The sequence below is a fragment of the Arachis hypogaea genome, chromosome 1, assembly GCF_003086295.3.
Source record: "Arachis hypogaea cultivar Tifrunner chromosome 1, arahy.Tifrunner.gnm2.J5K5, whole genome shotgun sequence".
Lineage (NCBI taxonomy): Eukaryota > Viridiplantae > Streptophyta > Magnoliopsida > Fabales > Fabaceae > Arachis > Arachis hypogaea.
This window is the reverse complement of record NC_092036.1, coordinates 1,753,477-1,776,155: the sequence shown is the minus strand read 5'-3', so window position 1 is coordinate 1,776,155 and position 22,679 is coordinate 1,753,477. Positions and strand designations below refer to the sequence as shown.

Sequence of the window (22,679 nt, the reverse complement as noted above, 5' to 3'; positions counted from 1 at the left end):
TTGAAGATTTTGCTCCATAGTTGGCCAGAAAATGTTTGATGGTGAGAACAATTTATCAAGTATAATTTATAATAACTTGTTTCTTTCAATTAGACACATGGCTTTTTTCATTCTTTTTCCTCTTCGATTAGGAAAAATAACTTATCAAGCTTCAAAATGCATTAAAACAACCACCATCGAGATTATCCATTGCCTATTGAAGATTTCAGATGAAAATAAAATGAATAATTACAAACAATTCCCAGATTTACATACAATTCGATTGTTCACATACCCAAATACTAGAATAGCAATTAATCAACAAAAACCCATCTGATCAATAATCAAAATTAAAACAAAAAACTCCACAAAAGAAAAAATACCAGAGACAACGAGGTAAAGCACACCGATAGAGCAGATGGTGCAGCGTCGGAGGATAAAAGACTCAATACGCAGCAGAAACACAGCTAGAGTTTGAGGCTAATGCGGCTGCGGGATCGAGAGGTAAAGGTGGCAGAATAGCAACACAAGCTCACCGCGACCGGAGCACAGCACGCAGTAATCAGAGAGGAGAGTCGGTGAAAAACATAGACGATGTTCAGCGGTGGTACAGCTTTGATGATGCAAAATAATTACACAATAAATCATCACTGGTTAGGGTTTGAAACAAATAGGAGAGACCTTTGGAATTTCAAAAAATGAACGAGAATAAAATCGTCTAAAAATAGTGATACAAATTCGTGTTCATCGCCCAAAATCTATGTCTCATCGTTTCACTGAGACATGAAATACATGTATTGTGTGTGTTTGTGTGTAAGTGTGTCTTTTTTATTTTGTGTCTCAAAATATAAATAATAGACACGTTTCTTGTGTCTATGTTTTAGCAAGGTACGAACATCAAACAAAAAGAGTGTTATTTAACAAGAATTATGATTTAGTATCTAAGATGTGTAAAATTATATCAATAAATATTCTACACGTTACGAAATTTAATAAATAATATATTTAATTAATTTAAATAAAAAAATTGTAATATTAATATATCATGACTCAGTTAAAAAAATTTTAACTATTATATTACATTACGTATACACCAAAATCAGTTATTAAAGTTAATTATTAGTATAAAATTTTTAATTATTACGTTACATATTGAAATACAAATATACATTAAAAATAAATTAAATCACATGTATTTATATACAAATATATTGATAGATGATTTCAAATGACATAATCTCCTTATACTCAGTTAAGAGGTTGCGGGTTCGAGTCTCCGTTGGTAAAGATTTTAGTGACTGATTTTGATATACAAATAATATTTTAAAATTTTTAAATATAAAAAATTATTGCATCGAAATTAGTTAAAAATTTCAATTATTATTTTGCTACTGCACTAAACCAGCTCTCATCGTAAAATCTCTTTTTCTCTTTCGCAATTGAGACTGAAACCTGGGCATCGCATCTTCTTTTTCTTCTTCCTCGCCGTAGTTTTAATCAGTACTACTCTGTACTCTCCAACACCATTCATAAGTAACCACGAACCAGCAAATGTCGCCGCGCAAGCCAGAGCTTCCCTTTCTAGACAAGCCCCTGCCGCCGCTCGCAGGTGTTTTATCTTCAATTCAACCCCACTCCTCTCCGTTTCAGTTTCCGTTTCTCTTTTTAGTTCTTTATTTTTGAGTCTTTCTAGAACATTTTTACTCTCTTGTTTCTGCTGTTACTTGTTTCCTCTTTCCTGCTATGACTCTTATCCTAATTCCATGTGTGATTTTGTGGTGTTATTGAGCTAATTGTTCTTGTTTTTCAATCTTGCTGCTTCACTGATCATTGATCGTGTCTGTGTTTGTGTTTGGTTAGATATTAATTAAATGCCACCGGCGTCCATGTGTGCAACAATTTCTCTTTGTCACTACCATAATCTCTCTCCTTAGACTGAAACAAAATTTGTTTCAGATCGCCTTCCAGCCAAATCTACTTGTTTTCTTTATTTTTTTTTCTTCAGCAATTACTACCCTTAGTTTTAGTTTCAAATTTATAACTTCTAGTTAGCCAATATTATCGACTTTTCTTTAAGGTATAACTTAGGGTCTAGAATTAAAGGTTTATGATTTAGGATCTAGAGTTTAGGATAAACAAAATAGTTTTTAAAAAATTGACTGATGTTGCCTTAGCATTACCCTACCCCATATTGTTCAATGCTTCTGAATTTTGTTCATATGGACCTATGGCTTATCATACTACTTTATCATGGAACAATCTAACAACTTGTAGCTGATGGTTGAAGGCTATTCCAACTGCCATGTTGTGTTGTCTTTGTAGATTTATCTAACATTTTAGGGTTCCCTCGACTTCTTTTTGGTGTTCATTAGCTTTAACAAGATTCGTTGTTCGACAAATTTTCTGTCCAGGTCAATTTAGTTATCTCCTCCGACCTAAGACTTACTTCTCATGTTTATACAAGTGACTTGATTTTTGTTTGTGTAGTATTTACTTATGATGGAACTTGCTGATATTTGTTCTGCATGGATAATATTCTGGTACGATCTTCTGTTCATATTCATTTGTTTTTGATAGAATAAGAAGATTTTATATGGGACATCCTCATATAAATCCAAGATACGAGTAACACCAAAAGGGATAAGCCAGTAACGATGCAAGATAATCCCTATGCATATACACTTAGGGAAACACCCTTAAATGGACCAAATGCTTTTTATTGAAGGGAAGCCAAAAGGTAAACAAAATAAATAGTTGAAAAGGATTAAGGGAGCATGTGGTTCGTGGAATGTTTTCCAATTCATAGGAATTTTCATATTGGGTAATCATTCTGCGAACCACGCCCCTTCTAAAACCCCTACAGGTCCTTCGATTCTCAATTTCTCATTTAATAGCCTTGTCTATGCAGTCTTGTCATGTTGACAGATGTCAGTTAAACTGATTGAAAACCCTTTTTCTATATCTGGGTGCAGGTTGATAAAAAAAAACCTGTGGAATCACTGTTTGAACTTGAGGAATAATTGTAATTGGCTCAAAAACTGACAAATTGCTCTTCTTGAATCTTAAAAAAGGTAAAATCTTACAAGTTCTTGAATATATCTTGCAGCTTTAGTAGTTTGTGGCTTTGTGCTACTATTCTCTGTGCAAAACAGCTGAAGAAATGTTTAATAACTCTAGAACTTAGATGGTTTGTACATTATAGCTGTGATTTCTGTGAGCTTTGAAACTGCAGATTACTCGAACTGCAATACCTGTCTGCCTACTTTGTTTGAGGAACTTTTTAAATCTTCTATTTTTTACCATCCCACTTTTATTTTGTGAAAGAACCTTTTTTTTGTCCATCTAAATATAATTTGTGAGCAGAACATGAGTAGCCTTAGACAGCATCCCCTTGGGGGCGGGGGACATCAATTATTGGACTATCTGAAGCGCATGCAAGCAGAGAATCCAGCCTTCTTTTATGCAGTCCAGAATGATAATGATCACTCGGCTGGTAATATATTTTGGGCCGATGCAACATCTAGAGTGAACTACTCTAATTTTGGAGATGCTATTATATTGGACACCACCTATAAGACTAACCGGTATCGGATGCCATTTGCCTCTTTCACCGGATTTAATCATCATGGCCTACCGGTGTTATTTGGTTGCGCGTTGATTTTAAATGAAGCTGAATCTTCATATATATGGCTATTTAGGACTTTTCTCCAAGCCATGTCTGGTCACTATCCTGTCTCCATTACAACAGACTTTGATCCTTTAATACAAGTGGCTGTTGCGCAGGTTCTCCCTCCAACTCGCCATAGGGTGTCTACAGGGAGCATATTCAGAGAGACCCGAGAGAGACTGGCACATCTATGGCTATCCAATCCTGATTTTGAAACAGATTTTCGGAAATGTGTTAACGAGAGTGAGACAATTGATGAGTTTGAGTCTTATTGGCCATCACTGTTGGAAAAATACTGCGTCATGGATAATGAATGGCTTCAATCCATGTATAATGCACGGCATCATTGGGTTCCTGTCTACTTGCAGGATACTTTCTTTGGGGAGATTTCTATAATGGACAAAAATGAATGTTTGAATGCATTCTTTGATGGATATGTGAATGCTTCCACAACCATACAGTTATTGGTTAGACAATATGAGAAAGCTGTATTAACTTGGCATGAAAGGGAATTAAAAGCAGATTATGACACCATTAACACTAACCCACTTTTAAAAACACCATCTCCTATGGAAAAACAAGCTGCAAGTCTTTATACAAGAAAGATATTCTTGAAATTTCAGGATGAGTTTATAGAGACTATGGCTAATCCTGCTACAAAAATTGAAGATTCAGGAACTATCACTACTTACCGAGTTGCTAAATTTGGAGAGAAGACTAAATCTCAAATCGTTACTTTTAACTCTTTTGAGATGAAAGCTAGTTGCAGCTGTCTGATGTTTGAATATTCAGGAACTATTTGTAGGCATATATTATCAGTTTTCAGGGCTAAGAATGTTCTGAGACTTCCATCTCAGTATGTTTTGAAACGATGGACAAGGAACGCAAAAGCTGGTGGCTTTTCAGATGAACATGCTTCTGAGTTCCCAAGCAGTTCTGGTGACAGTGTAACAGTTCGTTACAACAACCTGCGACAAGAAGCAATCAGATATGTAGAAGAAGGTGCAAAATCCATCCAAATCTATCATGTTGCAATGAAAGCTTTGAATGAAGCTGTTAAGAAGGTTGCTGCTGTAAAAAGTCAAAGTATAGGAACTGCAGGGGGAGATACAGTCTCTAATGGAGAAAGGGATGAATTAATCGCAGCAGATGAAGATGTACATAGCTATCAATCTGCGGTTAGTTTCTTTGAGCTTGTGATTTTCCCTGTACATAATAAACCTAGCATTAGGTATGCAAAATCTTTGCTTGATAAATTAGACAATGAGTTGCATCCAAGGAAGTATGCTATTAAAGTATTAATGCTTAATATTGTTTACAGTTAAAAGCAAATTAACTCAGTGGAAGGGAGCATTTGTTGTTTGCTGCTTTCTAATTTTCTAGCTGATAGTAATTTCAAATTTAGGTTATTTAGCTATCCTATTCTTATTTTATACTTTGCTTTTATAATTTGCTGGTTTTTGTGATCTGTCCCTCTGTGACTAAACATTTAAAAAGGACCGAATATTCAGTTTATTCTTTTTGTTATTTATGTGCTTTATAAGAAGAATCCTTACTCTGCATGTTTTGGTTATAACAAATCAACTGTTTCCCCCATCATAGAATGATCTTTCCCCAACCCATGTTAAACAGTAGTTCTTCCATTTTTGAGAAAAGGAAATCGCATTGATTGAATTTGAATTGCACCCGTTTTCCATGATACAGTGATAAGATGTGATCACTATCTGATTGTACTCAACACTTGATCTTGACCTCACCTCAAATTTATGTTTATCAAAGCTCATGTCATTATATAAATATATAATTCCATTTTTACTTTAACTTCCTATTTGTCAGGAGGAGAAGCAAAAGAAGATCCGAGAGTTGACTGCCGAGTTAGAGACCACAAATCAACGATGCGAAGTTTATAGGGCAAACCTGCTGGCTGTGCTAAGGGATATGGAAGAACAAAAGATGAACCTATCTGTTAAGGTCCAAAATGCAAGACTTAGTTTGAAAGAGTGACTGCATTCTTTTGCAGAGTAGGAACACACCCAACAAAACATGTAGGTGGAATGTATTATTGTGAAGTAGTGTAATACTTGTGAAAGTGGGGTTAATTTTTCAGTCCAAGACTCTTAGGCATGGATTTTCAGTGTTTCAATGTTCAGTGTTTTTTTGTTGTTCATATCATTTGTTGTATATTTTGCATCTGTTTTGTGTAGTCATTTGTTTGTGCTTGGCTTTCTTTTTGTATAATATTTCCTCTGAATGTTCTTCAGAACCATAGGGAGAGAAGAGAAGAAAAACGAAGCCGCAGTTACCTTAGTTGTGGTTAAAATAGTAATGTTAAATATATTCTTTTTAATTCAATTCTTTTTGTTCCAAATTTAAGAATTGGTGTGACAATTGAATTGCACATCCATTCTCTCAAAATTTTTAATTTAATTTCATCTCATTAAAATTTCCAAATATACTCTAAAATGACACTTGGGTTGGTCCTTGTGAGAACAAGTGAACAATTGAATTGCACATCCATTCTCTCAATTTTTAATTTAATTTCATCTCATTAAAATTTCCAAATATACTCTAAAATGACACTCGGATTGGTCCTTGTGAGAACAAGTGAACTTATTGATTACCATGTGTTCATAATATGCAGTGAGAAAAAAGAAAATAATTCTAAAAGTTTATTTTGTGGCTTAAATTTTATTCTAGTAATTTATTTTGTGGCTTAAATTTTATTCTAGTAATATAGATCTGATTCAAATACTTGAGTATGATAGTAAAAATTACTTTTTTTCTTCGATAGTACGAAGACGTTTTGGATATTCACACCGAGACCAATCTTTGTTGTCAATTTTTAACTAATGGATATCTGATCTAAATTGAGAAATTTCTTTGCACACCATAAAATTCTTCTTTAAGAATTATACTCACATACATTTATATATGGAGAGATAAAGGAATAAAATACTTATGTGTTATTAGTGTTTTTTTCTACTCTTGGCATATATATATATATATATATATATATATATATATATATATATATAGTATGAGATTTGTTATTGATTTTAAATTTGAATTTTATCTTATTTTAAATTTGAATCTTTTAAATTTATAAATCATATTATAACTCAATTTAAAACAGAATCAGTTAAGATCTTGTCTAAATTTAGAATTCAAATTTAAAAATATAATAACTAATTATTTTCCATTCTCATTAAATATTCTTAATTATCATATTATTAATATATTCTTAGTGCTAACAAAGAGTATAATAATATTCCATTTGAATTAATATAATTATTTATTTGATCAAATAAAAAATAATAATTAAATATTCTACAGCAAAAGTTAGAACACTGGTCAGTATGTGACCTAGGTTCAATACTAAGCAGGTAGTAAATTAGTCACACTAAATTTATTAATCAAGATTGATATCTAGCAATACTCCTTAACGACTCGATAGTATGAAATAAATCAATAATATATTTTTACTAAGAACCCGACAATAACAAAGTATAATTTCTTCCATCTTTCTAGGTCTTAGTTAATCTTTAGATTATGGTTTAATTGTCAAAACTCTAACTTGTTACCATTATTGTAATGAACTATGAATGACCTAAGAAATTCATTTCTTCATTCATTCAATCTCCTTGGCCAAGATTTTACTTATTTCCGTCATTATAATCATAGAGTTCAAACTCTTTATCGAGAGTTGACGAATTTCTTATTGACGAATTATAATTCTACAAGTATTTAAATCATACCCAATATCCATTCAACTAGCACCCTAGGCTATTAATTGTCTGGAATCAAAGTATAATAAATACATTGTTAATTACTATGACAGTCGCAGATAAAAAGAAACTCTATTACTATGTTCATCTTGAAAATATCCTATTAACAAATATGTAATAATTATAATCATTAAAAATTCTCAAAATAAGTCAGTTTAATGGTCATATCTCTATATGTACTATCTATATATATATATATATATATATATATATATATATATATATATATATATATATATATATATATATATATTGATCTTTTCAAATTATTAATGTTCTTTTAATAATCCTATGACCAAGAACAATTTAAATTAAATTATAAAAGATTTATCTCTCAATATTATGATCAATATTACAATAATAAATTTATAAATTTAATCAAAGACTTTATTATAAATTTTTTAATATAATAACAATAACAAATTATTTGACACATAATAAATTAAATTGTGGTCATATTACTTATTCTAAACACTTAGTGAAATTGAATTATGTATATTCGATAACAATTTAGACTTCTATTTTCGATTTTCTTGTGTGTTCGAATTTCAATAGATATGCATAATTATTATTTTCAGCTTAGATTTTTCATTTGGGAGCTACTATTTTGATTTTGACGCTTCCTTTATAAATAAGTAAAATTAGTTGTTAGAGTAATTATTTCACCCAAATATTTTTTTGCATACAAGTCATTTATATTTACGTATTTCTATATATTTTTTTTCTTTTTCTCTTTTTTCTTTGTCACTTCTGATACTTCGTCTTCTTCTTCTCTTTCTTTTTTGTTATTTTTCTCTTTTATCATCGTCATCTTCTTCTTATACGTATCATCGTTATCGTTATTATTATTGTAAAAATTTTGCTATATTGATGACGTTACCTGATCCAAAATTTTTACCACAGAATTTTCTCAAGTTTCTTCTTATTTTACTATCATAACAAAAATAAAAACAAAAAAATCAAACAAAAAAGAAAAAACACATAATACTGCAAAATTACTTGAAAGAAGATGAACCTACATTCATTTCGTGTATTTGTAGTAAATTTCGGTGTAAAACTAAGATATTTTTGTGTATTGTTAAAAAATTTCGGTGTATTTATACTTATAAGTTCTGTATAATTCAAACTCTTCCTCCTTCTCATCTTTTGCTGCTTCTTCTTTTTCTTTTCATCATCATCACCATTTTTTTTCTTATTTATTTTTCTTTCTTGTTTTACCTTCTCAAATCTCTTCTTCTTTTATTCTCTTAACTAGAATAAAAACAAAAAAATCAAACAAAGAAGAAGAAAAAATACAAAATGCTACAAAATTACTTGAAAAATAATGAACCTACATTTATTCAAATAAAAGAAAGAATGAAGTAAGGAAAAAAAAGCAGCATTAAAGAAAATATTTTTGTGTATTTGTAGTGAATTGTGATGTAAAACTAAGACATTTATGTGTATTGTTAAGAATTTTCGGTGTATTTATACTGATAAGTTTTGCATAATTCAAAACTCTTCCTCTTCCTCTTCCTCATCATCCGTTGTTTCTTCTTCTTCTTTTTCATCATCATCATCATTTTTTTTATTCATCTTTTTCTTCTTGTTTTATCTTCTCAAGTTTCTTCCTATTTTACTCTCTTAACAAGAATGAAAACAAAAAAATCAAACAAAGAAGAAGAAACACATAATACTACAAAATTACTTGGAAGATGATGAACTTACATTCATTCAACTAAAAGAAAAAAAGAAATAGAAAAAAGAAGAAAAAAATGCAGCATCAAAGAAAATATTTTGCGTATTTGTAGCAAATTTCGGTGTAAAACTGAGATATTTATGTGTATTGTTAAGAATTTTCGGTGTATTTTTATTAATAAGTTTTGCATAATTCAAAACTCTTCGTCTTCATCCTCTTTATTTTCTGCTACTTCTTCTTCTTCTTTTTCATCATCATCATCATCTTGTTCTTTTTTTCTTATTCGTCTTTTCCTTTCGATTTTACCTTCTCAAGTTTCTTCTTGTTTTACTTTCTTAACAAGAATAAAAACAAAAAAATCAAACAAAGAAGAAGAAGAAGCACATAATGTTGCAAATTTACTTGGAAAATGATGAACTTACATTTATTTAATTAAAAGAAAGAAAGAAATAAAGAAAAAAAAGAAGAAAAAATGCAACATTGAAGAAAATATTTGTGTATTTATAGCAAATTTCGGTGTAAAACTAAGATATTTATATGTATTGTTAAAAATTTTTGGTCTATTTATACTGATAAGTTCTGTATAATTTAAAACTCTTCCTCTTCCTCTTCATCTTCTACTGCTTTTTTTTTCATCATCATTATTATCTTCTTCTTTTTTTTATTTATCTTTTCTTTCTTGTTTTACTTTCTTAAAAAAATACATAATATTATAAAACATCAATAGAAAGGGAAGGAGAAAAAATACACCAACAACAGCAGTAATAAAAAGAACGTCAAAGAGGATAAAACACGTGAAAAAGAAGAAGGAATATAAAGATAAAGGAAGAGGAATGTAAAGAAGAAGGAGAAGAAAGAGGAATAGTAGAAGGAGAAGGAACCTGAGATACAAATGTTGGAGGAGGAACGACATGATTTTACGCGCGCGTTATGTAAGTGAGTTTTGTTGAATTAGAGTTAACTTGCTATTTTACTATAATAGTATAATACTAACCAAGGTTAAATGAATTATGAAACTTTGCAATTTTGGATTGTTTCTTAGATTCAATTTTACATAATATTTATTTTGTGAATGATCTCCTATTCTATTTATGGAGTATTTAACCGGATTGTGTTCAATCTTCAATGGACTAAATTTAAGAAACTGCACCGCAAAAAGCAATGCTAGGATTTTTAGTAAAGTAAATTATATCCATTCATTTGTTTTTCATACTAATCCAGCTTCAAGCCATTTTCCCCTCTTTGAATCTATGAACTCATGAAGTCCGTGAAGGATTTCTCGTTTGATGATTTGACTCCCCAGTCTTTGTCACCATGGGTAATTTTTTCTTTTCCAAATTGATAAATTTGCATGCTCCACAAAGCATCATATTCCAATGTCAAAAGTTAGGACCTTGTGATATTTGACATCTCCAAATATAAAATTATTTTTTTTTTCCCTATAAGTTAAAGCCAATTCCATTCATTAGAAGAGTTCTATATCATAAATCTTTTGAGAAATGGGTTTGGTTGGAGGGGAGGAGGGAGTGCAAGAGGCCGCCGCCGGGCGTGAGGAGAGAATTCTTGTTTCTGTTCGTTTGAGGCCTCTGAACGATAAAGAGATCAGTAGACATGATGTGTGTGATTGGGAATGCATTAATGACACCACCGTCGTTTCCAGGAACAATAATAACCTTTCAGCTTCAGAGAGGTCCCTCTATCCAACATCATATACATTTGGTACATGCATGCTTGAATTTGCCTCTAAACTCGTTCACCATGTGGTGTTGTTTATAACTTTAGGATTAATTATTGCACTTTACTTTATATATGTTTTGGGTGTAGACCGAGTATTTAGACCGGATTGTCCCACAAGGCAGGTGTATGAAACAGCAGCAAAGGAAGTTGCTCTCTCAGTTCTCAAAGGCATCAACTGTGAGTTCTTATTTCCTCTTTAGTAATTTTTTGTTTGCCAGTAAAACCACATAATATTGTCCCTTCTCATTTTTGTATTAAACAATAATCGGTGCTTATTAACAAAAACAAATTCCTTCACAATATTAGTAAGAGGAGTGCTAGAGCAGCAACTTTTGTATTTTGTAACCATCAATTGGTTATGAATAATATTTTTAATGGTGTGAGATTACATTCAATGGTAGAAAATCATTCCCTTTTCTTTTGATGGTTAAGTGCTGGCCACAAAACACAAAAGTTGCTGACCTCCTAGACTTTTCCATATTTAATAATTAAGATTTAAGGCAAGATCCGTATTACAAATGATATTATGTGCACACAAAAAATCAATTACAAAATTTGGTATCATATATTGTGTATAAATAATTAAATATGTGTGTTGTTCAACTCATTTTTAATATATATTTTATATTTTAACATGTAGCTTATTTAATGGCTGATTTTAGTATAAATATAATATGATTATAGTTTTTACAGGATCAAAAATATTATATACACACACAAAAATTAGTCACTATATATTTATGTATAAATATATGCATTATTTAATTTATTTTTAAAATATATTTTATATTCCAACGTGTATTTTATATTGGTATCTGAATTTTTATGTATACCTAGCATGCTTGTCATAGGATTCAGCAGTGTGTGAATCTTCCTTTACTAGCTATTTCATAAGCATGGAAACCATGAAAATTTCATATTAACATGTTAATGTGATTATCTAATTGATTAGCAAGCATATTTGCATATGGACAAACAAGCAGTGGAAAGACATACACAATGAGTGGTGTAACTGAATATGCTGTAGCAGACATTTTTAACCATATAGAGAAGGTAAATAATAATAATTAATGTATATATTAACTTTCTTTCTCAAAACCTTATTTTAATTTGGATTAAGTTCCCTTAATTATAGGAAAAGGAAGAAAGGGAATTTGTTCTGAAATTTTCAGCGTTGGAGATCTACAATGAATCTGTCAGGGACCTCCTTACTGCAGATACTACGCCTCTTAGACTTCTTGATGATCCGGAGGTAAATAATATGAAAACCATTTTCATAGAGATACTAAAAATGTCTTTTTATAAAGACGTTTATACGTGTTATAATATTATTGGACATCTTTATTAAATCGGTTAATAATTTATTTTTTAATAAATCAAAATAAAATCAGTTTATTATAGCAACAATAATAAACCCAATTATCCGCATTATAATTATTAGACCCGATTTGATCCGATCGATTTACACAATCTAAACCGAATCATGTTTAAATTTTTTGATAAAAAGACAAATATATCCCTAATTTTTGTTAAAAAAAAAAAACAAAAATCATGATCCAGTGGTTATGTAAATTGATCGGTTCAACCAGATCTGATAACAATTGAGTTGAGTTTATTGTTATTGTTATAAAAAAATCAATTTTATTCTAATTTGTTAAAAAATTAAAAAATAATCAGTTTATTAATACGTCCAAAACATAAATGTCTTTACAAAAATACCTTTTTTATACGTCTTTATGGGAGCATCTTCTAAATAATATATGTTTTCTTGAGCGTATTAAATTAAAGCACCAATTTGACTCTTAAAAAAAAGGTTTATAATTTTATCTCAAAAAATATCATAATAAACCTTTGATTATAATAAACATTTTTTAATAAGTAACTAACAGAACTACTATATTTGAGCAGAGAGGGACAGTTGTTGAGAAACTCACTGAAGCAACTCTACGTGACTGGAATCATTTTAAAGAACTTCTTTCTTTTTGTGAAGGTAAGGATGGTTTTGAACTATATGCTTGCTTTGATTGGTTTTCCTACTTTCTTTTTCTTCATCTATTTTCTCCTATATGTCTTTTTTCTTTTCCTTTTTAGTAGAATATATTCCTCATACAATTTGATTGCTTTTATCAGCTCAGAGGAAGATAGGGGAGACATCCCTGAATGAAGCAAGTTCCAGATCTCATCAAATTCTAAAACTGGTATGTATAAACAGAAAATTACTATTAAATCAATTTCGTATAAAATACATGCTAACATATAAAATAAATATTAAAAACAAATCAAACAATATATATATGAGGACTGATTTAGTAGTTAGATTTTTTATATACACTTAGTATTTTAGTTTTCAATATAAGTCTATCTACTTAATTGCTACTATTTTTAAAATTGATTACTTAAGTGTCATTTATTTGAATTATATTACCAATATGCTATTGTTTTTCTATAACAATAAACTAGTAAAATTATTTTATTTTATAGTTTTTATAATGTTTTATAGGGTGTTTTGAGCTCCCAAAAATGGTTTTGAAAAGTAAATCATATTAATGAATTTTGATTAGATCAGGTATTTTCTTTGGGTTCAACTTTTCAAAAGCTACTTAAAGAAAAACTCAAAAATAAATTATTTTATTATTATTATATGAAAGAACATATTAATCTTATATTTCATAAATGAGTAAAACATTTAAATAAAGTAAAAACTCAGGTGAAGTCGACTTCACGTGAAGTTGATACCTGAGAGCCGTTACATGAAAATTTAGTCAAATCAGTCAAATCATCTAACGGTTATATCAACTTCACATGAAGTCAATTGCACCTGAGTTTCCACCTTTAAATAATTAGTTTTAAAGAAGAGTTACAATTAGTTCAAAAGACCATATGATTCTTTACATTATTGCTTACATTTCTTAACCTTATGTTCTGTTTTTTTTTTTCTTAGACAGTTGAAAGCTGTCCATGTGATTTTTTGGTAATCGATAGATCAAGCTCTCTTGCTGCCTCTGTGGTAGGAAAGATTCATGCAAATTTCAGGAGAATATATACGTGAGAATTACTTTATTATGTAAAAAGGAAATTAAGAAATTGAAAATGTTGGATTTTTTATTTGGTGCAGAATTTTATTGATCTTGCTGGGAGTGAACGTGCATCACAAACCCATGCAGCTGGTGCAAGGTTGAAAGAGGGTAGCCACATAAATCGAAGTTTACTAACTTTAGGAACTTGTATCCGTAAACTCAGGTTAGCTTTCTCATTTTGTTTCATTCGAGTTCATAAATGTTAGAATGTGTTACAATTAATCTCACCGAATTTTTATTGAATTTAATTTTGATGTATTAATTACATACCAATTCAGTAAAAATAATTATTTTTTATATTAATTGTGTAAATAATCATCTAAAAAATAAAATATTTTACATTATGAATACATCAAAATTAAATTTAATTCGTATTTTTATTTTGATGATTATTTGGCCTCTCCCACACCTTTTCTTTATTTCCTAATATGTCAACTTATCTAATGGCATATCCTAACATTTTACATTAGGTTTTTACTAACACCACTAACAAAAGAATTAACTTAATTTATAATTTATAGGGAGACTAATTTGATCAATTTTAAAATTAAAAAACTAATTTAGCTATTCAATAAAAAGAAAAAGTAAGAAACCAATTTATTATTGAGTAACTATCGAGAATCTTAATTTATCTTTCTAATAATTTTTTAATATTTAAATGAGTAAAAAATCAAATATATATGTTATTTTTTTAAAAATATTAAAATGATAAAAAAACTCAAAATTTTTTTATTTAAAAATTAAGAAGATAATTAAAAAAACAACCATTAATATAAATATATATTAAAATATTAAATATACATTTAAAAATAAGTTAAACAACATATATATTTATAAATAAATATAAAATAATTAATTTTAGTATGCTGATAATATTTTTATATAAAAAGTTAAGAGCACAAAATTATAATGCATTCAGATTTAGGACAATCTAGTAGTATCCAACTTAAAATAGTTTAAAGAAAGTTAACTAAGTAATTGAATTGCAGCAAAGGGGGAAAAGGTGGACACATTCCTTTCAGAGACTCAAAGCTAACTCGCATACTACAATCTTCATTAGGAGGGAATGCCAAAACTGCAATAATCTGCACCATGAGCCCAGCAAGAAGCCATGCTGAGCAAACTAGAAACACCCTTTTATTTGCAAGTTGTGCTCGTCAAGTTTCAACTAGTCCACAAGTCAACGCAGTCTTGTCTGATAAAGCATTGGTCAAACAATTGCAAAAAGAGTTGACCAGATTGGAGACTGAGTTGAGATCATCATTGGCATCCCAACGTAAATCTAATTCTGTAGAAGTGCTCAAAGAAAAAGACCTTGAAATTGAGAAGGTACCCAACGTCTAAAACATTTTTTTTAAGATATTTTTTAATAATTAAAATTTAATACATATAATCGATTAAATCGTGTTATTTTTATCAAAATTAAGTCAAATAAATTAATTTGACCGAAAAATGGTGAATCAAATTTTGAATCGGTCTAAATTAATATTATTTTTTTATAAAAAATTATTACAATACATCTATAAAAAATAACTAAAATATTCTTATTATATATATTAATTTTGAGAATTCTAAATTTTAGCCCTTTTCTTCTCTGTCGTCATAGGATCAGCATCTAGAGTTTTCAAAATTAATATATATATAAATAGGAGTATTTTAGTTATTTTTTTATAATAGAGATATTATAGTCATTTTTTATAAAAAATATTAATTTATACTAGTTCAAAATATAATTTATTAATTTTTTAATTAAACTGATTTGTTCGGTCTAATTTTAATAAAAATAACACAATTTAATTGATTATATGTGTTAAATTTTAATTTTTAAAAAACATCTTTAAAAAAAAGACATTTTTAACATCTTTATCTAAGTAGTTCCCTTATTTTTTAGGAAGCATAGAATTTCTTATTTTATCAAAGTATATTAATATTCGTGGTATATTAGTAAAGACTAATATGTAATTGTCTTCGTATGAAGTTGGTAATTAGAATCGTCGTCTAATTATTTTTAATTATTAATTTCATACGAAGATATCTGCATATAAGTTTTTACGTATTTTTATTCAAAACTTTTATAATTTGTTGGTTTTTTTTCGGTAAAAAACAATAGAATTGCTCATTTTTAGACACATCCTCGTTCTAAGTAAAACTTCTAAGAAACATAATAATAAGGAATTCCATTTTCATTATTTTGTAATTTTCAAAATTTTGCAAAAATAGGTACGATAAAATAATGAAAATGATAAGAAATTTTTGTATCTTTATTTTATATTTTTCAAAATTTTTAAAATGAAAAAGTGAGATAAAAAAATTAAACACAAATACTCTAATATAAGTTCACCATAAATATTTCAATATATGATACTCCATTTGCAAGTTGAATATGAAGTATTTGTTATGTAATTGCAGTTAAGGAAAGAAATATCAGATCTAACTATGCAACGGGATCTTGCTCAATCTCAAATTAAAGACATGCTTCAAGTTGTTGGGGACGAGTTGTCCTCCTCTGAATCCGTAAGCACATGCCTTTTGCCTACTCAAAAATATGAAAGGCTTGTTTGTTTGAACAAATATTTTCGGTTTTTAATTTTTAGTATTTTATTGTTTTAAAATTTTGTGAAAATAATTTAATTTTGTTATCTATTTTTATTTAGATTTTCAATTTTTTTTACAAAATTTTAACAACATTAAACCTTAAAATTTAATATTTAAAATGAATGTATAAACCAAACATACCCTAGTAATAGATATTTCGATATTGATGATAGATAAAAAGTATTGAGTATAGACCAAAAACTATTTACCAAATAAATCATTATATATTTGTGTATGAGAGTCAGCACTTTCATTAAAATTTAGGTAACATTTAATTATCAAGAAAAAAATGTATAATTTCATATGTAATTTTATACCATTAAAAATATTAATGATGACTGATTGATGGTTACAATTCATAAAATGTGCTAGTCTCCTAATACTATTATAAATATATATTATTTAATTTATTTTTATTTTATATTTTGTATTTCAATATATATACTATAATAGTACTTGGTTCAATGGCTGATTTTTTATACTCAAGGTTGGATATACAAAAAGTTAAAGACTTACGTATAGTTGTTTTTATATGAAGTTAATAATTTAGAACTGTTAGATAATTTGACATATTTAACTAAATTATAATCTAATAATTTCTATGTGAAAACTCAGGTGCAGTCGACTTTACATGAAGTTGATAACTGAGAGTCGTTAGATAATTTGACTAAATTTTCATCTAACTGCTCTCAACTATCAACTTCACGTGAAATCGACTGCATCTGAGTTTCCACCTAATTTCTAACTAAAAACTTCGTATAAAGACAATTACATGCAATTTTCACCTTACTAAAAACAGTGTCTACTATTTTATGCCTACACTACACTTTTTACTCTTGGACTCTTGGTATTAAAGTGATTCGATAAAAATTAAGAAAACATAGAAATATAAATTTTTTTTCTTATTCATATTTAACTCTAATTATTCATCAAAAACCTGCAGGAGGGCTCGGATATTCGGTATCCCAGATCGCGCGTGGGAAGGTCGTGGGACTTCGAAAACCAACAAGACGGACCAAATCTATTTAGTTTGAACAGTTTTAATAAGATAAAATATTTTGAAAATTCTTTGTATTCAGACGGAAATAGTTTCAGTTCTGATGACAACTTTTTCCAACTCCCCGACTTGGAAAAGCATCTTCCCCTCAGAATTTCTCCCTTGATATTACCAATTTTAACTCCTGATCATCATGTTGATTCAAATCAAAACAACACTAAGCAAAAAACAAAATGCATTATTGACTCTGAAGGCACAATCTCAGACTCTAGTGCCTCGTCTCCCGAGGCAAATACAATTAGATTGGGAGGGAAAAAGTTGACTGAAGGAGTTGACTTTACACACGAGGAGAATAATGCATATTTTGAATTAAAGAAAAAGAAAGATTTTATTCCTCTTCCCTTGCGGAACAAGTTATCTCCATCACCGAGGCCAGGGTATGCGAAAATGACGAGAAGCACAAGTTGTAAAGCAAGCATTATGAGGGATCCTTCTCCGGATTGGTTCGACGAGGAAGATATAGCTCGATATGGAACTCCAATGGTGGTGGGAATGGGAAAAGAGAGACCTGTGGGATTCCCAAGTAGGTCGCATACACTGAACTATGATGCTGATGCCGAACGAGCTTCGCCTTTTTGCGATGGGAATCCACCGGAAAGTGCTTCCATTACTACTCCAGAACATGTGAGAAGGGTTACTTTTAAGGACATTGATGCCAATGGTTCTTTAGTTTCAGAACTAAAGGAAAAGATAGATCTTGGAAGTTCTAATAATAATCTACAGGTATGCTTCTCCATTCTTATAACTATCTAGCTTAATATTGGTCTTATTTCCATTGATGATAATTAATTATAATAGAAATACATAACAAGTATATCAAGTTTTTTACTTTTTGTTTTTTATTTATTGGAAATTATTAAGTATGAGAAGAACCAATTTTTCTTTCTTTTTCTCAACTTTCACTCTTTTTCTCTTTTTTTCGTTCGTGAAACCATTAACATCACAGATTAAATAGTTTAGAACATGAAATTTTCTTCGTACTACTAAAAATTTAGATTTGTTATGCAATTCTACTGATATAGAGAAAAAAATATATAAATATTAGTAAATCTCTAAAGATTTATTTGGCGAATTTGTGTTTTTTCTAAAGATGTAAGTGTTATGCATATATTAAAAAATTAATAATATTATTTAAACAACTATCATTGCAAACTGCACTTAAGTTATTAACACCCACAATTAATTGATCTAAGATTACTCACATAAATGACACTATCATATTTTTCCCTCAAATTCACTAGCACTCACAAAAAAATAAAAAAAGACAAGAAGCTTTTCATCATAAGCATTTTCATTCATGGAAGCTACCACATTACAGACACATATACATGCCTTTACTACATAGGCAACACTTTGTGAATAAAATATTAATTTAAACATGACTTGGTGATGAAGCAATGCAACTTGCAGTAGTTGTATCTGAGAAAACATGAGTTATCATGGTAATTTTATCCAAATTAAGTCTGATTTGTCAAATTTGACAACTTTAACAGTCTCTTGTTTTCGCTACCTTTAATTGTTTCATCTTTGATAGTTTTCAACTTAGAACTTCCAATTTATACTTCCTTTTGAGACTGCTAGATAAAGATGATTTAATTGCTAATATTACATTACAAAACAATTATATATACAAAAAAAAAGATATATAATTAAGTGTATAAATATACATTATATACACCTCTCTTAACAAAAAGACCATTCTTTAACTTGTTTTATTTGCATACAGGAATCCAAAGATGTTGCCTTGGGCTCAAAGCAATCTGAAGATGAAAAAAATTCAAACTGGCCTTCAGAATTTAAGAGGCTACAAAGAGAGATTGTTGAACTCTGGAATGTATGTAATGTTTCATTAGTTCATAGGAGTTACTTCTTCCTTCTCTTCAAAGGGGATCCATTAGATTCTATCTATATGGAGGTAGAGCTTAGAAGGTTGTCTTATCTAAAACAAACGTTTTCCCCTGATTCAAGGTAAGTATGCATGTATATATGATTTATTAAGCAATCATGACACATTAAATTAACCACTAAAATTGGTTATTAATGTAGAATATTCATTAATATACAAAATACATATTAAATAAATTAAACTATACATATATTTATATATAAATTTATTAGTGGCTGATTTTGATGTATACTTAATATTTTTGTTTATCAGTACAACAATGTTAGATATATATAAAAAAATTAGTCATTATATCAATTATTTGTATAGATTACATATTAAAATACAAAATACACATTTAAAATAAATTAAATACCACACGCATTTATATACAAATATATTTTAAATGTGTATTTTGTATTTCAATATATATTCTATACAAGTATATTTTCCTCTTATTCAAGGTAAGTATGCATGCATATATGTTTTATATCATAATAGGATTATATTAAAATTAACCACTAAAATTAGTCACTAATGTAGAATATCCATTAATATACAAAATATATATTAAATAAATTAAATTATACATGTATCTATACACAAATTTGTTAGTGGCTGATTTTAATGCACACTTAATATTTTTGTTTATCAATACAACTATATTAGATGTATATAAAAAATTAGTCACTATATCAACTATCTGTATAGATTACATATTGAAATACAAAATACACATTTAAAATGAATTAAACACCATATGTATTTATATATAAATATATTTTAAATGTGTACTTTGTATTTCAAAAAACGAAAATGTTTAGTAACAAAAAAATATTAGCCAAAAATATCAAGTTCTGTTTTTTTTTTTTGTCTCTTTGGTATTAGCTTTTTGAAAAAAAAAATTTCTATTTTAAAAAAAAAATTAGCTTTACATTTTCTAAAAGGCAAGCTAAACTCATCCATAATCATTTGGAGTACTAAATTGATACCTTTAGATTCATGACTTTGTAAGATAAGATTGATGACGTGATGTGTTTTCGTTTGCAAATAGCGCAAAATATCTTAAGAAAGAGAGACAAATGTTGAGCAAGAAGATGCACAAGAAGCTACCAAAATCTGAGAGAAACAAGCTGTATGTGGAATGGCGTATTGATAGGCATTCAAAGCATAGGAGGTTGCAATTGGCGAACCTATTATGGTCGGACACAGAAGACATGGATCGTGTTAGAGAGAGTGCCGCCATTGTTACAAGGTTGGTTGGAACAGTGGAGCCAGATCAAGCTTACAAGGAGATGTTTGGTCTCAACTTCGCCCCCAGACGCAAACCTAAGAAATCTTTTGCTTGGACTGCCACAATGAAAAAACGTATTTTGTGAAGTTTCGCGAATTAAGGATATTAATAGGGATGAACTTTATCCGAAAGTGAAAACTTATGTGCAGTCGACTTCACGTGAAGTTGATAGTTGAGCCGTTAGGTAAAAATTTAGTCAAATCATCTAACCATTTTTAGTTATTAACTTCACGTGAAGTCGGCTGCACCTGAGTTTCCACCTTACCCAAATACTAGTTCACTTTTGTTGATCCAAGTAACTTTCATCAGCTATATTTTGCAAAGTTGAGCAATCTTGATGCCAATCACTAACTTAATAGGATGGCCTTGCCTAATTTTTTTTAGGAGATATGTTTTCCTTTTATGTATATAAATATAAATATTTATTTTTTTAGAAAATAAAAGTATTATTATGTTAATTATTACTATTTATTATTTTTTATTGAGTTAATTTATTTATTTTTAATTTTCATATTTGATCAAATTTAACAATATAATTATTTTATATTAAGTTAAACAAAATAAATCTTTTCACAATGAAACAAATAAATATACATTAAAAATAAATTAAATAATATATATTTATACACAAATACATAATGACTAATTTTATGATTAATTTTTTATTTACACATAACATTTTTGTTATAAGAAATTGTGGGCAACTCGTACCTTAATTGATATGCTAATTGACGAATAGTGGATTAGTATTAGAATTAAAATAATTGACGTAAGTAATTTAGCTTTTGTTGCCTAATGACTAGTTCTGTTGAAAGATAACGAGAAGAAAATATAATCATATGCTAAATTTATATTTCAGTATTGCAACATATAAAGTAAAAATGAGTCGAAAGAAAATATACATTTTAAATAATAAAATTCTTTGTTAAAAAAAAAATAATAAAGCTCTCTCTTCCTCTCAATAGTCAATACACATACAATAAAATTAGAGTAAAATATCATTCTATTTTTAATATTTTGGAGTAAGTCTCAAAATTATTCTAACATTTAAATTATCTTATTTAAATTTTTAACGTTTTAAAATTATCTCAATATTAGTCTGTCATTAGTAATATGTTAACAAAGTTGACGATAGGACAACATTAATACAATTTTAAAATGTTAGAGATTTAAACAAGACAAAAATATTAGAAAAAAAATGATACAATACTCTTAAAATAATACAAAATCAACTAAAATAAAAGTGAAATTCAACAAAATTAATTACTTCACCATTATGAATTCAAGATTTTTACTCAACTTTAAGACTTACCTAAACCTTAAGGACAAAATGACACTTTTACTCAATAAAATTATAAACGACCTCCCATTACAACTCACAAAGTGTAATCCTACTGCCTTATCCTTAGACAAACTATTCTATGGAGCTTCATGGACAGCTCCATTGATGGAGCTGTTCTAGCTGTTAAAAATAACAAAAATTCTATCTCAAACTATAATTTTGTTTTATTTCTGATTTTGGCACCATTTCTACTTAATAAATTTACCATTTTTTCTCAGATTAATCATCAGAGCAGTTTAATAATCACTCTCAGACGGTTTATCCTCTTCTCTTCTATGTCTCCATTACTTCAAAAACAAGGTATGTTCACGCACTTATCCTCAAACACTGAAATACAAAGCTCACACACGAAAAACACCCGCTTATTATTATGTCACAATATAATCCATAAATAAAACTGAAACTAAAACTCAGTGGAGAGAGAGAGAGAGAGAGAACTGAAGAGAAGTTTGCTTCTATTGCTGGGGTTGCTTCAAGTTTTTGAGACGCTGCCGGAGGTAAGGAACTTGTTACCTGTTCGAGCAGTGCTCTGAGAACGGGCTCATGACAGCGTCACACCTTCGGAGCTTCATGGTTGAGGTGC

The 22,679-nt window shown here is 28.9% G+C and overlaps 2 protein-coding genes across 9 annotated transcripts; both read left to right on the top strand.

The window, feature by feature from the left end:
* Positions 1 to 1,341: 1,341 nt before the first annotated feature.
* LOC112789693 (protein FAR1-RELATED SEQUENCE 9) lies at positions 1,342 to 5,998 on the top strand. Of its 8 annotated transcripts, none has more exons than XM_025831710.3 (5): positions 1,342 to 1,588; positions 2,557 to 2,716; positions 2,952 to 3,050; positions 3,343 to 4,824; positions 5,483 to 5,998. In XM_025831710.3, exons 4-5 carry the CDS (start codon positions 3,346 to 3,348, stop codon positions 5,648 to 5,650), a joined length of 1,647 nt encoding a protein of 548 aa, XP_025687495.1. In that variant the 5' UTR covers positions 1,342 to 1,588; positions 2,557 to 2,716; positions 2,952 to 3,050; positions 3,343 to 3,345; the 3' UTR covers positions 5,651 to 5,998. The 8 variants fall into 8 exon arrangements, with proteins under 8 accessions (XP_025687495.1, XP_072091158.1, XP_029150518.1 ...); XM_072235055.1 differs by lacking the exon at positions 2,557 to 2,716 and adding an exon at positions 2,467 to 2,519 and having other exon boundaries at positions 1,365 to 1,588; XM_072235051.1 differs by having other exon boundaries at positions 1,375 to 1,588; positions 2,467 to 2,716.
* A 4,482-nt stretch (positions 5,999 to 10,480) lies between these two features.
* On the top strand, positions 10,481 to 21,212 carry LOC112789687 (kinesin-like protein KIN-7H). The gene is made up of 13 exons (XM_072235050.1): positions 10,481 to 10,828; positions 10,934 to 11,023; positions 11,799 to 11,899; positions 11,982 to 12,098; positions 12,755 to 12,836; positions 12,977 to 13,044; positions 13,788 to 13,853; positions 13,962 to 14,086; positions 14,913 to 15,252; positions 16,333 to 16,437; positions 17,462 to 18,298; positions 19,302 to 19,543; positions 20,515 to 21,212. Exons 1-13 carry the CDS (start codon positions 10,609 to 10,611, stop codon positions 20,837 to 20,839), a joined length of 2,718 nt encoding a protein of 905 aa, XP_072091151.1. The 5' UTR covers positions 10,481 to 10,608; the 3' UTR covers positions 20,840 to 21,212.
* Positions 21,213 to 22,679: the final 1,467 nt, after the last annotated feature.

Coding starts and splice junctions, on each gene's coding strand:
- LOC112789693 (XM_025831710.3), top strand. CDS start 3,346: ATGAGTAGCCTTAGACAGCATCCCCTTGGGGGCGGGGGACATCAATTA. Junction 4,825..5,482: donor TACATAGCTATCAATCTGCG/GTTAGTTTCTTT, acceptor CCTATTTGTCAG/GAGGAGAAGCAAAAGAAGAT.
- LOC112789687 (XM_072235050.1), top strand. CDS start 10,609: ATGGGTTTGGTTGGAGGGGAGGAGGGAGTGCAAGAGGCCGCCGCCGGG. Junction 12,099..12,754: donor GACTTCTTGATGATCCGGAG/GTAAATAATATG, acceptor ATATTTGAGCAG/AGAGGGACAGTTGTTGAGAA. Junction 14,087..14,912: donor ACTTGTATCCGTAAACTCAG/GTTAGCTTTCTC, acceptor ATTGAATTGCAG/CAAAGGGGGAAAAGGTGGAC.